Below are 17,651 nucleotides of genomic sequence, written 5' to 3'. Positions count from 1 at the left end.
TTGGAAGGTGGGTCCTGCTTGAGTCTTCTTATTGGAACTCACTTAAGGACAATGACTCAGCAGAGGCCCCATGAGGTTGATGGGGAGAGCTGTGCCTGGTAAGAGGGTGTTCAGTCCTTACCTGGAATCTCACATCATGGAACTGGACATGGAGGAGTCCCACAGTATCACATTAATAATTCATACTGTGCTTATAAGGGACCCAGAATTTGGATGCCACAAGGGGCTAAGCCACGTGTCCAGAAAAACAGTAAGAACTTCAGAGTCCTTTTGTCCTTCCCTTTCCCCTCTCCATGATATCCATCCCTCTTGGGTCATATGCCTAGAAAGTGTGAGGAGGTGGGAGGAAAGACGCAAAAGTGTTTCTAAAATAGACTATGCCCGTTTTTCTGCCCCACTTCATATCACTCCAAGGTGCTAGGGGATTTAAAAAGTAAACAGTAATCCCTGGTCCCCAGAGCCAAAAGTCTCGCCAGCCGCTAGGAAGAATAATCTAAGTTAAATTTTAGACTGAAGTTTTCAAAAGGACTTGACTGCCCTTTAGTAACTGAAAGTGACAAAAACAAACAAACAAACAACAACAATAACAACAAAACCTAAGGATCCTGCATGAGATGTCATTTAAGGGCTAGAAAAGGAATATTAAACTATCCATGGTTGAAAATCAGGCATCGAAGGCCTTGTTTTCTGTTTGTTTGTTGGCTGCTAGGGATCAAACTCAGGGGGACTAAACCACTGAGCCACATGCCCAGCCCTTTTTATATTTTATTTTGAGACAGGACATAAGTTGCTTAGGGCCTTGCTGAGTTTCTGAGGCTGGCCTTGAACTTGTAATCCTCTTGCCTCAGTCTCCCAAGCCACTGGGATTACAAGGTGTGTGTAGTCTGAAGTCCTTGTTTATGCAATTTCGAGCTAACAAAGTCCAGTAAACCAATTATGCATTCAAATCACTAAAAAACAGCAGCTGTGTTTTAAAACAGCAGCTACTCATTCTATAATCACATTAGTGGATGCAGGAACTTTTTTGTTTCATATTTGATTATTCTATTTCCATAAACACTTAGATAATATGAGGACCCACAGGAAGCAAAACAAATACTTTGTAGAGTTCTTCATGATCATGGACACCAACAATTTGTTCTGTACCAACTCACTGTAAAACAAGCATTTTTGTTCAGATACCCTTGTGGGTGATAATAGCTTTCAAGCAGAATCTTACCAAACTAGGCTATGTCATGTGATTGTCCGGAGATGATGGTTGATCTCCGTGGTAACTAAGGCCAAAATAACAGAACATTTTATGTTTTTATATTTCATGGGTCCCTAATCTGATTATCCAAAATGAAGGAATTGACAACAGATTTAGAATGAACTTTCAATCATCTGTAGAGACTGGGAACCGAAAAATGTACACATAGCTTCAAACTTCATTGCCTGGAAATAACTTTCGCTCAAGATGTAAGAAAACTCCATTATTTAGGCTTCTCATTTCAATATTTTCCAATTGTATTATTTCTAACTTAGAAATGTCAAGAGTTTTTAAAATGATAGAAGTCAGGCAATGGTGTGATGGAGAACAGAGATGTATCCCTGGTTCATTAACCAAATTTCTATCAGGCTATTTCAACTATTTTTTTTTAATTTATTTTTTATTTTTTTTATTGATTGTTCAAAACATTACAAAGCTCATGACATATCATCTTCCATACATTTGATTCAAGTGGGTTATGAACTCCCATTTTTTACCCCAAATACAAGTTGCAGAATCACATCGGTTACACATCCACATTTTTGCATAATACCATATTAATGACTGTTGTATTTTGCTACCTTTCCTATCCCCTACTATCCCCCCACCCCTTCCCTCTCATTTTCCCTCTCTACCCCATCTGCTGTTGTTTAATTCTCTCCCTTGTTTTTTTTTCCCCCTTTCCCCTCACAAGCTCTTATATGTAATTTTGTGTAACAATGAGGGTCTCCTTCCATTTCCATACAGTTTCCCTTTGATAAATGACCCACAATGACATGCAAATCAGTGGGGGATATCTCCTCAAAAGGAATGGAGAATCCCTTGCGGGGTTTAGAATGGTTTGTTTTCCCTGCCCCAGCCAGCAGGTGGTTACCTGAATGAGAGGTGCTCTTGCTCCCCAGCTGGGTTTCTGACTGGCTGTGGCTGACTGGTGTGAGGTCTTGGCAGCTTTGGATGGGGGAGTCCCTTGCTGCAGGGTCAGTTCCTGATGGCTTCTCCATATTTTTCATCTCCATTTCTTCATGATGGATCCAAAGGTCAGGGGGTCGGAGGTCCTTCTGACTGCCCTTTCTTTTGCCCGCACTGTGGGTGGCCCGCTTCCTATGGAGCAAAGGGATAAGAAAGTCCCATGTGAGTGCTTCTGTTTCGGGGCACTTCCTGTCTGTCTTTGGTCAATTCCAGCTGGAAGCAGGAAACACAAGCACTCCCAGGAGGAAGGCTGTGAAGCCCCAGAATTTGGCAGACTGATTTTGGCTGCCTTTCCTTTTCTCCCCTGAGCTTCACTACATTAGAGGAGATGTGGTGCTGAATCCCCAGGGCCTTGGCCACCTGCCAGAAAGCTCCTTACTGCAGCTTCACTGGCTGCAGATTCATGCACAAGGTGACAATGGGTTAGATGGAGCCATATGCCAATCTTTGGAGCTAGGCATAAGGTACCTGACTGCAACATCTGTTCAGGAGATAAATGGAGGGGTTGCTTTGAAAGGGCAGATAGAAATAAAAAAGGCCAGAATTTGTGCCAACAGCTAAGATTGAGGCTTAGAAGAAAGTCTACACCTCAGCTGTATAATTGAACGTGCAATTGGGACGCTTGCTTTCTATTTGAAAACAAAAGGCCACAGGAGGACATCCTTAGGCAAAGAGAACATTTTTGCCTTGGATTCACCAAGTGTCTGGTTTCAAACACAATGAGGCTCGTCCTCTGAAAACAGAAGTGAAAGATCCATCTTTTGAAAATGTGCTTCAAATGTCTCCTATTCGCCTAAACAAGGATTTAGCAGCCCCAATTTATTTATTATTTTTTTTTCAGCAATAATTTCACCTGGGGGCTAGTGAGGTTTAAGTAGCATGATGCTCATACTAGCCATTCTCTTCAGCAGGGGATCAGAAAACTATGCCTTTGTGGGCCAAATCTGCACACAGCCTGTTTTTGCAAATAAAGTTTTACTGGTATATGGTCATGCTCATAATTTTTGCATTGCAGCAGAGGAACGGAATAGTTGTGCTGAAGACCATATGGCTTGAAAATCCTCACTATTTTTTATTATTTGGCTCCTTTCAGAAATAGATTTTTGACCCCTGCTGTAAAATTTTATAATTTTTAAATCTCTATCTGTAACTTCTATTTCTTACAAAATCATAATGCCTTTTATACAAAGAATGTGAACAAACCGTTCTAGCATTGACAGAGCAGAGAAGCATCTCTTTCCTGCTTTCCTCATTTGTAATGAAGAATTTATTGTGGCAACTGCTTTCCATGATGATAAGTGGCTCAAACAAGGTACCGGTAGAAACACTGCAACCTGTGTAAAGCCAGTGGGGGTGACTTTGCCTTCCTAACTGTTAAATAAGAAGCTTTGCAAATGTTTGGCAATTAATAAACTTTTGGTGTTGTGATTTATTCAATCTTCTCCTGCTTTTTAAATCATGTTGGTGAGGAGAGGAGATAAAGAACTCCAGACTTAATATCTGTTTTGTAGTTTAGTAGAGAAATAATGTGGCTCTCTGTTCTAATATTTTCCCAACAACTACTTGCATTGTGCTGGGATTCTGCCAGCAGCTCCTCACTAAGAGATATTAATAACTCTTAGATCATTTACCTGTGTCTTAGATAGTAACCTCCTGGTAACCTCCTTGAATTTATTTCTTAATACTTCACCTGCCCCCTTCATCTGATTGGCAACTCACACATAGCTATTTATGTCAACTACCCTGGTGACATTGTAAAAGAATTTAATTTCATTCTCCAACTTGGAGGTTTTACCCTGTCATCTCTTTCTCCACCAGACTGAAATTCTGAAAAAAACTTTAGCATTTAGCTACTTGTTCTACAGAGATGTACCAGTTCCAGTATTCAGGACAACATAGTTAGACTCTTCATGATAACTCATTATTTAAATAGCCTGAGGGGAAACACAGTCAAAAAATTGATACCAAGTAATAAATTATAAAGTCTGGTTACCTATACTTACATGTATGCTGACTAATTCATTTATTCATTAGTGCCCATGACCCAGTGTTGAGTTTCTCCTGGCTTCTTCTATTTTTTTAAAAAAAAGTTCCAAAGCTTGGCTGAGGCAGAAACATTTTGTAGGTTGTGAGTCATAAACTCATCTGGGAAAAAGTGATCCTTCCTGATAAAATGCATAAATATTTTTCTGATGGACTTTAATCAAATCAAGGCTCTTCTGAGAAGCTACTAACTACCTAGCTGACATTAAGGAATCTAAAGATCTCCAGACAGACTTTATTTCTTTCTTTTTTTTTTTTTTTTTGTATACATTCTATCAGTGACCATGAACCACTTTTGTTTTCTGTAATCTCTCTTTTCAAGAGAGAAATCTGTGGAGTTGGAGAGGTCTCCCCTCCTACCCTTATTGCAGCAGGTGTGCAATAAAACTAACAAGTGCTCATGACCAAAAGGCCTGAAATTTGTCTTAAAATTTACAGGAACAGCTGTCACTCTGGCCTTCTACCCATCTGTTGTTGTTTTTTTTTTTTTTAACATAACAGGCTCACTACAGCCCATAGTTCCTCTATTTCACCACTGGAAAAGTGTGTGTGCAGATGATCCCCCTGCAGGTCTCCCCACCCACAGTGTGGCCCCTGGACTAGGGGCATCAGCGCCAACTGGAAACTGGTCAGGGATGCACCAGCAACCTATTCTAACAGCCCTCCCAGGGCAAATGTGATTCACCTAAAGTTTGAAAAGAGCTGTCTAGAGAATTATTTGGTTTTCTTGGTTTTTATTTCAAAGCTAACATTTCCATAAGACCGAAAAAAAAAAAAGTTCTACATTTAATACCTCCTCATAATGCCCAATATACCATTTCCCACAAGCACCAGTATTATTTTTTTTCCAAAAACAGCTTTAAAATGGAAGCGTCTCTTTCTACCTCATATATTCTTGAACAAAAGTAACGCAAAAACTTCTCCAAAGCTCTCTGCTTTCTCCTCCTTATCCCATGCTGAAGCTTTTGCAGTGTGATGACTTTCTGTTTATGCTTTTGTTTGTCTGTTTGTTTAACTTATGTCCAGAATGTGTTTGCAATCTGATTTTATTAAAAACAACTTATTCTTTAAGGCTTGCTTCCAGATTCTCTTCTTCAGGGAGTCTTCCTAACCACTCCAGAAGACTTCCTACCAGTTCATTTCCCTGGTCTCTCTATGCCACTCACTTGGACTTGGCATTGAGTGCCAGGTGTCTTATTGAGCCGTTCCCACTCCCTCAGTGATATGATTCAATTCCTCTAGAAGCATGGGGGCAAACTGTGTCCTTCACTTCTTCAATTGATTTACAAGATTTATTCATTTATTTATTTGGCTACCATTTATGGACTATCAATTACATGTCAAGAAATGTACTAAGTAGGACAAAGATGGTACAGCATTGAGAGCTTAGCTAAATGATTGGAAAGTGGCATGATTCCTGGGAATTTCTGCATTTTTGAAGTAAGAAGCAAGGGACACGGCAGGAAGCAAGGCTAAAAATGTAGAGGGCACCAAACCATAGAGGTCTTGCTCATAAATTAATCAGATTTATGACTTTGTATGATGCTGATCAGATGCGAAGCAAGAAATGGTTTCTTGAATAAAAAAAGAACTTCTTGTTATTCATTTTTTGAAAGCTGGTTCTTGACTGGTCCCTTTGTTGCATACTTTGCACAGAACCTATCCTCTAAGAGGAATTTCTTTCCTTTTCACTTTTGATCAGTATGTTAAGGATGTGAATGAGCTGGAAGCAACATTGGTTGAGTGTCCATTTTATTCCAATTGGAGTTCTAAAACAGTACTATCACCTCATAGATTGTTTTGCCACTTGGTAATAAATCAGTATGTTCTCAGGCTGCGCTTAGGCATCTCCTGTGAGTTGTTGACAGCTCCCTAGGAAGTCTGAAGTGGTCAAGGATGTGCCTGAGAGCTAATGGAGACGGAGACAGGAAGACAGGTGCTTAGGGAAGGCTTCAAGAGGGAAGGAGGTCTGAACTGAGAGTGAAGAAATGGTTAGGAGCTACCCAGAGAAAGATGTAGTGGAAGGATAAATATGTCCTCCTCTTCCTCCATCTTCCATAGTGATTATTTATATATTCTACTAACAGCTACTAAAAATAAAATTAAAAAGCCTTATATTAGATACTCAGGGCATATTTTTGATACTCAAATATATCTAGATTTTCTGAGATGAAATTTGGATGCATTAAAGACTTGAGTAGTTGCCAGTTAAAAATCCCTGTGAGGTGAATACTGAAAAAAAATTAAAATATTAAAAAATTGAAAATCAGTGACAATAATTTATAGGTGTTAAAATATGGTATTTTTCATGTAAGAATTTAAACATTTGATCTTCATTATTCAAAATCTGAAGATTTGAATGTGTGGTAATCTTTAAAACTTGTGCATGTGTCAAATCAAATAGATGGCTCACCTAACTAGTAATTCTAATCAGGAAAACTTGTTTTTATTTACATACTTAAATTAAATGTATTCAGGCAAGATTGTTAATTGTCTATCCAGATAACTGCCTTAGAAATGTAATAACTATGTGTTCTGGATTCTACAATATGCTCAAATGTCAAATATTTTGTCTTTAGTGTCTATATACAGATTTTAATTTGACAAAGCAAGTGATCTATATGTTCACCAGGAAAATGTTATTACCTTATTATAAAGCACAGAGAAAGCTCACCTTAAGCTTTCATATAGCATAATTCATCTGTATTATTATCTTTTGTCATTTCACTAATTGAAAATGTATAGGGAATATCTTCAAAGTATTAAAAAACCCTACTAATTAATAACTAAATAAAAAGATAAGAAAATGTTTTTTAATTCATATGACTTTAAAGACAAATGCTACCAAGTATTTCTATAATTTATCAGTATTCCATGGGAAGTTTTTGTATTTTAAAAGGTAGAAGGGATGATGATAAGTATTTAGTCCTAATAACTCATTATGGGTTTTTTTTTGGAGGCAAATAATTTCTTAATCACATGGTGCAAAAGTATGATCATTATCCACTTGGTTTTTCATTGCAGATATTTCTATGGGAAGCAAAATCAACACTGGAAAATATATCAGCTTTGATTTTTCCTGGCATAACATTTTATTTGAAGGAACTGATACCTAGGGATTAAAGGCCCCCACAGGTGACACAATTAGTTTACTTTAAAAATAGTAGAACTAGAACTGGAACTTGGGTTTTAACTTCTATTAGCTGTTTTATATGGTAAAAATGAAATCTTGTCCACTAGACTGAATTAAGCAGATAACTTATGTTGTTATTAAGTATGTGTATCAATAAAAATCATGATAAATTATAGAGCAAAATGCATGTATACTAACTTTAAGAGGGTATTACTAATAACATAGAAAATGCTTCAACCCAGTTGGCTATAACTCAAGTCCCTCAATAAAACACAAAGAAAAATTCGCATTCCCTAGCAGCCTCAGACAAAAAGACATATATTAAAGAAGCCCTGAACGAGTTTTGTACTTCACCTTATTAATTACATTAAAGTCCCATTTTCTGAGAGCTCTGCAGAGAACCTTATTTCTGTTTCAGATTGGAATTGATTTTGCTTTCATCTGCATTACTCAATGTGTGTAAAGGCCTCAATTGTGGTTGTGTGTGTATAAGTGTGTGTGTGTGTGTGTGTGTGTGTGTGTGTGGTGTGTGTGTGTGTGGTGTGTGTGTGTGTGTGTGTGTGTGTGTGTGTGTGGTGGGGTGCTCCTCGTGCAATCAAGAAAAACTCAATTAAAACTCAGAAACAACTTCAGGAAACATTTCCTTTTTCTCTTTCTGCTAAGAGATGCAAACAATGAGAGCAAGGTGAAGGCCAAAGGATCTGCTGCTCAAGAACTATGAAATAAAGTGAGAAAAAACCCAAGTAAATATTAAGAGACTTTGGGGGCAGACAAGGAAAAACAAGGGAGCTGTAAATTCACTATTTTGGTCCTTAGTCATTTATGGAAACCATTGACTCTTTCATTCATTTCCTAATTTTATAAGTTAGTTATACTCAGGGCTCAGCATCTGCTCTTTCCAAATAAAATCTTCAAGCTTTTTTTTTTTTTTCCTGGAAGGGCTTAGTTGTGGGATTTAAGATGATTTATTTATTTTTTAACATGGTGTCAAATTTCACTTTTGCACATTGGGAAGATGGGTATTTTCTCTACAGAGAAACACAACAAGTTCAGGAATCTAGTTTGTCTGTCAACGTAACTGTCAAACTTTCTTGTCACAGTAATGACAGTAGGGGAGAAAAATGAAAAAAAAAAACAAAAAAACTGAAACCCAAACCCATTACAGATGATTTGGTTAGGCTCAGTTAGCTTAGTGAAGGCACCAGGGTTGCACAAACAATCCCAAAATAGGCCAAGTGTGGTTCTGCTGTTTCCTTACCTCTTCCCTTTGTGCAAATCCTTTCAGATTTGCTTCAGAGACCTGATGCCTTGATGCTCCCCCTTCCAGTGTCACATAGTCCCTTGCTGGAACACTGGATGGAGAGATCATTCCATCTCGTAGTGCTATGGTTTGAGTGAGGTTTGTCCCCATCCAAAGCTCACATTGAGAGCTGCTCCCCTGTGTTACAGTGTTAAGGAGTGTTGGATCCTCTAAGAGGGGTTAATGGTTGTATTACAGGAAGGGATTCTTGCTCTTCTGGGACTCAGTTCATTATGGTAAGAAGGGGTTGTTGGAGAGGGTAGCTATCTCTCATCTCTTCCTTCCTTTCTTTGCCTGAGACCTCTCTCCCACATAGGCCCTCTTGCTCCTCCATTTTTTCCACCATGCATAAAGCAGCAGATGGCTTTTACTAAAAGTGAACAAATGCCAGTGTTATGCTCTTGGACTTCTACAATTGTGTGCCCAGAATAAATCACAATTTTCTAATAAATTATCCAGCCTCTGGAACTTTGTTATAGCAACAGAAAACAGATTAAGACACTATAGCAACAGAAAACAGATTAAGACACTAATTATTTGTTTTCTTCCTAAGCCTTATTGAGTGCCCAGCACTCTGGGATTGATTGTGCCTTCTCAGGAGGCTTACAATGAAACTGGCCTTTTTAAAGCTTCATTCTATTCATCAGATTTCTTATTTGGGCAGAATGAACCACAATACCAGCTACTACCTGCTTCAAAACAGTCCAATTTCATAAATGCAGCTGGATACACAATTTGTCCTGCCAGAGAAATGAATTAAATACCAAGATTGCCTCTATAACTCTTAGTCATTTTCTTTAGTAGGTTCACACTCTCCGATTCTGTTTCTAAACACCTCACTTCAGAGCGATAGAGATGAACTAGAGATCAACAAAGAGAGTTTTAGGATTTGTAAAAGAAAGTCTGCGCTATTAGCAAGTGAAGAGAGAAAATGACTTGCTGGAGAATCCTCCTCTAGAAATGAGCATAGTATGTCGTTGTCAAACCAATCACCTATATGCCCAGCCTCAGGCTTTCAGAGCCAGCACCATGCCTGAGACCCCCAAAATAGAAAGTCAGCCAGGGAGTAGAGCTGAAAAACACATGTCAGACTGGATTTGGCAAGGACTAGAGAGCCCAACAAGCAGACAATGGCTAGAAGATAATGGCTGAATTTCCCAGCTGGCTGTCACAGGCAAATACACTGGTTATGCACATGGCTGAGAGGGGATGAGCTGCATCAAAACCATGCTTTCACTCTAAACTTTATATTGTGATGCAAAATTTTCTGCATGTACTAGAACCTAGAGCTATATAATATGAAAGCATTTTAAAAATCTTCAATACTTTTAATTTCTGACAATTAACCATCACAAGAAAATAGGAGCCCTTTGGAATTCTCTGAAATCTCTCTCCTGTTCTTTACTACTGCCTCTGAGCTAAGCACCCTGTATGATTGTAACAACACTGAACTTGATATTCTATATTTAGTCATCCACTCAACTAGCGTTGATTAACTGCCTGCAGGCTTCCCTGTCAGAAGTGATAAATAAGTACTTACAGAGAACACTGCCTTCAATTGTCTACACGCACTTGGTGAGAAAGCCAGAAGCAGGGACATGGTAGAATTCATTCACTGAGTATTACTTATAGAATACCCGCCTTCACTTGAAAAGAAGAATGTGGACTGAGAAGTATAAGCTAGCAGAAATGCAAGTGGGTCTCCAGGGTTGGTGTTGTTACATCTGCAAGTCTAGACCTTACTCATTCATACTCCTGGAATGGATGGAGGCAAGGCTTGCCAAGGTCAGTTATGAAAGAACTCAGAAAGATGGTGATTTCTCTCCTCTCCAGAGTCAACTGTTACTTACTTCCTCTGCTGGGCCGAAGAGCGCCGGGTGCAGATCACTGCCACAATCACCACTACCAGCACTGTGATGATGCCCACAGTGACCACGATGATCACAAGCAGGTTGCTGTTCTTCTGGGGGGTGGCGCTGCCATGCGGTGGGTGCATCTGCCCAATGGGTGGCTCTGGGAAAAGATGAGCACATGGAGTTCAGGTCTAGGAAGATGTGACTGCCAGTGTTTATCAAGCTCTGTAGGGTGGAGGGAATGTGAAGAGTTCCTATTGTTCTGAGAATGAGCAATGAAAAGTGAGAGGGGAAGACTTAAAACTTTCCACCCAAGATAAATGACCAATGTGAGTCCACACAAAAGCTTTTATACGAATGTTAATAGCAGCATTACACAGAAGAGTCAAGGTGGACATAAACTAAATGTCTATCCGCTGAATGTGGTATATCCATGTGATGGAACATTACCCAGCCATAAAAATAATGAAGTACTGACACGTGCTATAATGTGGATGAACCACAGAATTATTATGCTAAGTGAAAGAAGACAGAAAAAGAAGTCCACATACTGGACAATAACACCTAAAAATATCTAAAATAAGTAAATCTATAGGGATAGAGAGTATCTTTGTGGAGGAAAAAGATCAATGGAGAAGGACTACTCATAGGTATAGGTTTCCCTTTGGGGTGATGAAAATGTTCTGGAATTAGATTGTTAGATATCGGCAATGGTAGCATAACCTTATGCCTGCACTAAAAATAACTCCTTTGAACTCTTTGAAAGGGTGAATCTATGGTATGTGAGTTAGATCTCAATAAAAATTAAGCTCATATTAAGAACAAAGAGAAAGGAGAAGAAAGATGCTATTTGTACTACAAAAATTTCAAAATGATAAGAACCAGAGTCTGTGATTTATGATAAAAGATTATTAATATTATGCCATAAAAGAAAATATTTTTATACCAACCACTTATATTTTATCCTATTTATCTTAATATGTTATCCAGAAAGCATACTGAGTTTTCAACTTGTCAAGAGTGCATGAATCCCACTCAAAAGCCACCATTGGGTTCAAAAAGTGGCATAGACTCTTTATATAAATGTGCTCTTGTGTTGCATCAGTATTTTACTGTAGGAAATACTTAGGCAGAAAATAATAGAATAATGTGGCATTTTTGATAAGTTGCTTACCTCATCAAGATGGCTAATGATTATTTAAATCACATAAAACCTCACTCAGTGGTCAATTAAAAATATTCTAGGTAATGTTTGTCACTAAAAGTTATAAATTTTAAAAATGTTGATATTAACTTACAATTGTACTTGTAAATTAATTTATAATATACCAAAATGCAATGCATTTGAATGTTTTCTTAGAATTTGGTTTAAATTTTTCTCTAACAACCTACGTTAGCTTTCTATACCCTTTGGGCAAAATATTTAGGCATTTTGAACCGTAGTGCCCTCATCTGTAAAATGGGAATAATAATAGATATTGTGTATACTTACTGTCAGAATTAGAGAAAATCAATGCAAAGTAACTGCCACAATGTCCTAGTAAGTTCTCACAATATCATTATTCAACATTAAATAAAAAGCTTGCCTAAATCTACTATAGTATTTGGGATAATTCTGCTGTGAAATCCCAAATTACAGATTTTTTAGGAATAATCTTCAATGTAGGATTCAAGGATGCCAACTTTCACCATTCCATTCAACACAGTCCTTGAAACTCTAAACAAAGCAATCAGGGAAGAAAAGAAAATTAAAGGAACACAAGAAAAGAAGAGCTCAAATTATCTGTTAGCTGACAACATGATCCTATATTTAGAAGATCCAAAACAGTCCACCAGAAAACTTCTAGAGCTTGTAAATGAATTCAGCAAAGTAGTAGGATACAAGTTCAATACTCATAAATCAATTGTATCCCTATATTATATTCCAATAATAAATCTGCTGAAAATAAATTAGAAAAACTATCCCATTCATAATAGCTTCAAAAAAAAGCACTTGGGGAATCCATCTAACAAAAGAAGTGCAGGACCTCCACAATGAAAACTACAGCACACTAAAGGAAGTACTTTAAGAAAACCTTAGGTGATGGAAAGACCTTCAATGTTCTTGGATAGACAAAATTAATATTGTCAAAATGGCCATAATACCAAAAGCACTATATAGATTTAGTGTAATTACTATTAAAATTCCAATTGCATTTTTCATAGAAATAGGAAAAGCAGTTATGAAATTCATTTGGAAAAATAAGAGACCCAGAATAGCCAAAGCAATCCTTAGCAAGAAAGGGGAAGCAGGAAGCATCACAATACCAGAATTCATATTATACCAAAAGCTATAGTAACCAAAATAGCATAGTACTGGCACGAAAGCAGACATGAAGAACAGTGGAAAAGAATAAAAAACACAGAAACAAATACTCACAAATACAGTTATCTCCTACAAGACAAAGGCACCATAAACATACATTGGTGAAAAGATAGTCTTTTTAACAAATGGTGCTTGGAAACCTTGAAGAAAACATGTAGTAGAATGGAATTTAACCACTATTCTCACCTTGCACAAAAGCCACTTTGAAGTGGATCGAAGACCTAGGAATAGACCAGAAACCCTGCATTTTGAGATGAAAATGTAGAACCAACACTCCAACATGTTGGCTCAGGAACGGAGTTCCTTAAAAAGACTCTTAGAGCTCAAAAAGTAAAGCCACTGATCAATAAGTGGAATGGCATCAAATTAATAAGCTTCGTCACAACACAAGAAACAATCATGAGTGCGAATAATGAGTCAACAGAGTGGGAGAAAATCTTTGCCACCTGCTCCTCAGATAGAACATTAATATACAGGATATACAAAGATCTCAAAAATCATACAAAAGAAACTCCCCAAATAACCCAATCAATAAATAGACAAAAGAACTAAACAGCCACTTTTCAAAAGAAGAAATATAAATGGTAAACAAACATATAGAAAGATATATTCAACATCTCTAGCAATTAGAGAAATGCAAAATAAAACTACCTTGAGATTTCATCTTACTCCAGTCAGAATGGCTATTATCAAGAATACAAGTAACAATAAACGTTGGCAAGGATGTGGGGAAAAAAGTTCACACAGATATTGTTGGTGGGACTGCAATTAGTGCAAACACTCTGGAAAGCAGTATGGAAATCCCTTAAAATCTTAGGATTGGAACAACAATATGATCCAGGTATCCCATTCCCCTATATATACACAAAGGATTTAAAATCAACATCCTACAGTGACGCAGCCACATCAATGTTTAAAGCCATACAATTCATAATAGCCAAGCTATGGAGACAACCTATGTGTCCTCCATATCAGTATGAATCCTATTATTGTGTATAACTAAAAAGAACCAATAAAACATGAGTAATAAAAAAATTGAGACAATATCTTTTGTCAAGATAGTTAACTGAAACTGAAAAGATAATTACTCAATCTTAAATAATTATTGATTCATTACTATTGGAAAAATAATAGGCATATCTGATATAACTTGAACCTCGCCTAAAGTCTTAGCATATTCTGATTATAAATGAAAGAAATAAGATTTCCTTGAAGTAATTTTTATATTTACTTCAAAGGATTGGGGCAAGTTATGAAAGGTCAGAACGTTCTGTATCATAGACTGACTTATTATTTGAAAAGCCATTTTATAGTAATATCTTAATATGCTTTTTCTGTACTTAATAAATTAATTGATTAGCATAAATTAACATTTTTATGTGAGGGCTTTCAAGGTAGATGGTTCAGGACCTCATGGTTTATATTAGCATGACTTAAGTTTAACATTTACCAAACTTAGTTTCGATCATACTTAATGGTGTGCCTTATGAGCATTTAAAAGAAACCTGCTTATTTAGAATTATTCAAATGTCTTTCTACCCAAGAAGATCATGTTGTAAGTCAGAAAATAATGTCTGAATCCTGCAGAGCACCAGTGATATTATACTGCTATTTGCCTTGGTGATTTAGGGAGCATGAGAACTCCTACTACCTAGCTCTGGTTCTAGGCCTTTAAGATTTTCAATAGAAGTTTCCATCAGTTTTAAGGTTAGTATTCAAGGTCTTTCATTAATTTCCCAATCTCAAATCAAGGCTGAATGCTCAGAATATGTGACATCAATCAGAGGTTAAGAAAGTCAAGTGCAATGGTGTCTTTAGAAGCAGTGGTTTTGTTCTGTCAAGTTGTCACAAACACAGGGCTGTGAGTGAATTCCAAGCTGTGGCTTAGATAGATAAAAACAGGGTTGGGTTCCTGTCAGCCTCTGCACACAACATTTTTACTAGTCAATCAATATGTAACCTTATATAATGTGTGTTTTATTTAAAGACACCTTATTTAATGTATAATGTGGAGTCAATAACCTTGAATTCACAGCCAAGAGCAGTATAACTCATGCCTGAACAGAGAGCTTAACACATATTTTCTCTGTAAGGCAGAACACGCTTGTGCTTACAAATAGTATAAAGCACTACAGTATTTATGTTTGCAGGTCATTGTAGGAAGTAAAATCACCAACAAAAGGTACCAAAAGAAAAAAACAAGCAAACAAACTTGGCACTAAACATGCCATTAAAAAGGAACTTGTTTACTTTGGAGATGAAGCAACAGGCAGAGATGCCTTGCTCCACCTCAGCTGGGTACATGCGCCTTGGGCAACTCAAATGTTCTGTTACTTTGTACAGGTCCATAAAGGACTATGAAGGCACCATGAGTATTGATTTGCAGGTTACAAGCAAATATTAACATGTAAGTGAGCTCACAAATACGGAACCTGCAAAGAATAAGGAATGACTATATACCTCAACATCTCCAAAATACCAATCCAAATTAAAAGGAAATTCAGAGCTCACAAACCTAGACTAGTGCCATAAGGAGCTTTGGGAGACAATACAACTGCAGCTACCTTTCAGCCATCAGCAGACAAGCTGCATGGAAAATTCAGAGATCTGCAAAACCCCTCCAGGTTGCTGTGATTATGCTATGAGAGTGTGGATAAACTGACCCAAGCCTGGCACAGAATTGGCCCTTAACAGACATTATGATGTGGTTTAATGTACTTCAACCTATATTATTTATCCAATTTAAAGAAAAAAATATAGTTTTTAATATAGTATCTCTTCCTGGCATTAGCACACTAACATGGGTATCCAGTGTCTCAATAATCAAGGCCTATATGCACTCCATGAAAATCAGTGAGAATCACAATTTTTTACAGTCCCGAGGGCATTCCATTCATTTTTTAATTTGATGATGTTTTGTCACAATAAAATGTTTAATCTTTTTCCCACTAAACTTAATAAAAGCAAAAATAGACACTTAAATAATGTGATGGGTCTCAAGTACTAATAAAGATTTAAAAAAATGGCTTAGTGAAATAATCCCTTCAGTTTTTCTATGATGTTGTAAGCTTTCAAAAATATTTTATTGGTTCATTATATTTTCCCTCATAAATGTTGTGGGAAACAGAGTACTGAGTGCTTGATTATATAGAAAAGGAACCAGGTATTGAATTTGGAAGCCCTGGCTCCTCTTTTGAAGACTGAAACCTTGGTAACAATGGCTGTGCCCTACTAGTTGCACAACACCAATAGCCAGGTGAACAGTGTGAACACAGGAATGATAATCCCAGTTCTGAGGAAAGACAGACAATGGAACTTTCTAGTTAGACACTGCACACTTTTCCTACAACAATAGTTGGAATATTTTGAGCTCAACATATGTCTTCATAATTTTGCTGGTCTTTGAATTGAATGGAAATTCATTCAGCCTTGATAATTTAAAAACATTTCCCCTTATAATTGGGTACTATAGACAACCAGCTGAAACAGACTCACAGATAATCTAGAATAGTATTCCCTAAAATGAAATATCCATCAGTGCAATGAGGAAAGAATAAAACAAAAACAAAAACAAACAAACAAAAAAACTTTGGTCAATTAAGTTGAAAAAAAATTAATATTTCTTGTCTCAAGAATATAAACATTTCCTAAAGATCCAGTTAGGTCTTGAGGATGCTATGTTTTGATCAAGAGAGGCCTGATGGCTAACATCATAGAATTTATGATTTACTGGAAAAGATTGATATTAAACAGGTTCTCAGGCAAATAATTATAAAATTACAATTATAATATAGTGATATTAAAAGAAAAGTAGTAGAGTTCACATTGATATAACACGAGAACATGTGGTTGGTGATGGCCGCTTTGAAAGGGCTCATTCAGGAAGTAACAGGCTGAATCATGAAGAATGCTAGGAGGTAGATTTTGTTCCTTTACAAGGCAACTGGAGGTGGGCTATGGATCTAGAACATTGGGCACAGAAGAGAGAATGGCATACGATGAGGTTGGAAAGAGAAACAGGACCCTGTCATACAGAGCTCATTCAGTTACCTGAAATGCAATCACAGACCATTTAAGGGTTTTCTTGATTTGTTTTAGGAAGACCTCTCTGGATGCCATGGAAAGGGAGGTTGGTGGAAGCAGAGACATGCTAAGAGGATGTTAAAGATCTTTGGATGAAGATGGGGGTTTGAATAGAGATGTGGCAACTGTGGACATTTACACAATGCAGTCTGAAAGCAGCGGAGCAAAATGCTGGTTTTATATGGGAGAGGAGAGAAAGGCAGAGGCAGGCTTGGGCTTAGGCAATAGTCCTCCCTTCTGAGATGTGGTGATGGGGAAGGGAAGGCTTAGAGAGGAAGAGCCCATGCCCAGTCTTGAATACACTGGAGTGGATGGTAAGAGTTCAGCAGGCAGTTGGAAGGGCTGCACTAGAGAAATGAACTGTGGAGTCTGGATGAAATTTGAAGTCTTGGAAATGTATGAGATCACCAAAGTCAACAATATAAGAATAAGCAGAAAATCTCTCTTAGAACTAAGCTCTCTAGTGTTCAAGCAAAAAGGAAGACCCCAATAAAACATAAGTATAGGATCAAGACATTTTCTCCAATGCTTAAGTGTCAATGCTACATTTTGTTCTTTCCAGAGCTTCTCATGGGACTCATATCCCTTAAACACTCCTTAGGTAATAGTGATCTGGCTCCATGGTTTTCAACTGGGAAGATTTCACCTGCAACCTT

The 17,651-nt window shown here is 37.4% G+C and overlaps 1 protein-coding gene across 1 annotated transcript in view; it reads right to left on the bottom strand.

Moving 5' to 3' along the window:
• DCC (DCC netrin 1 receptor) overlaps positions 1-17,651 on the bottom strand; it is a gene marked incomplete at both ends in the record, with an annotated part of 1,098,829 nt that overhangs the window by 57,227 nt on the left and 1,023,951 nt on the right. Inside the window, 2 exons of the mRNA XM_081263478.1 lie at positions 2,124-2,350; positions 10,545-10,707. Coding sequence (XP_081119604.1) covers positions 2,124-2,350; positions 10,545-10,707 — 390 coding nt within the window. The remainder of the gene's footprint in view (positions 1-2,123; positions 2,351-10,544; positions 10,708-17,651) is intronic.

The sequence above is a fragment of the Spermophilus citellus genome, assembly GCF_964194105.1.
Source record: "Spermophilus citellus genome assembly, chromosome: 12".
In the NCBI taxonomy this organism is placed as follows: domain Eukaryota; kingdom Metazoa; phylum Chordata; class Mammalia; order Rodentia; family Sciuridae; genus Spermophilus; species Spermophilus citellus.
The sequence above is the reverse complement of the archived record's forward strand: the minus strand, read 5'-3'. Positions and strand labels throughout refer to the sequence as shown.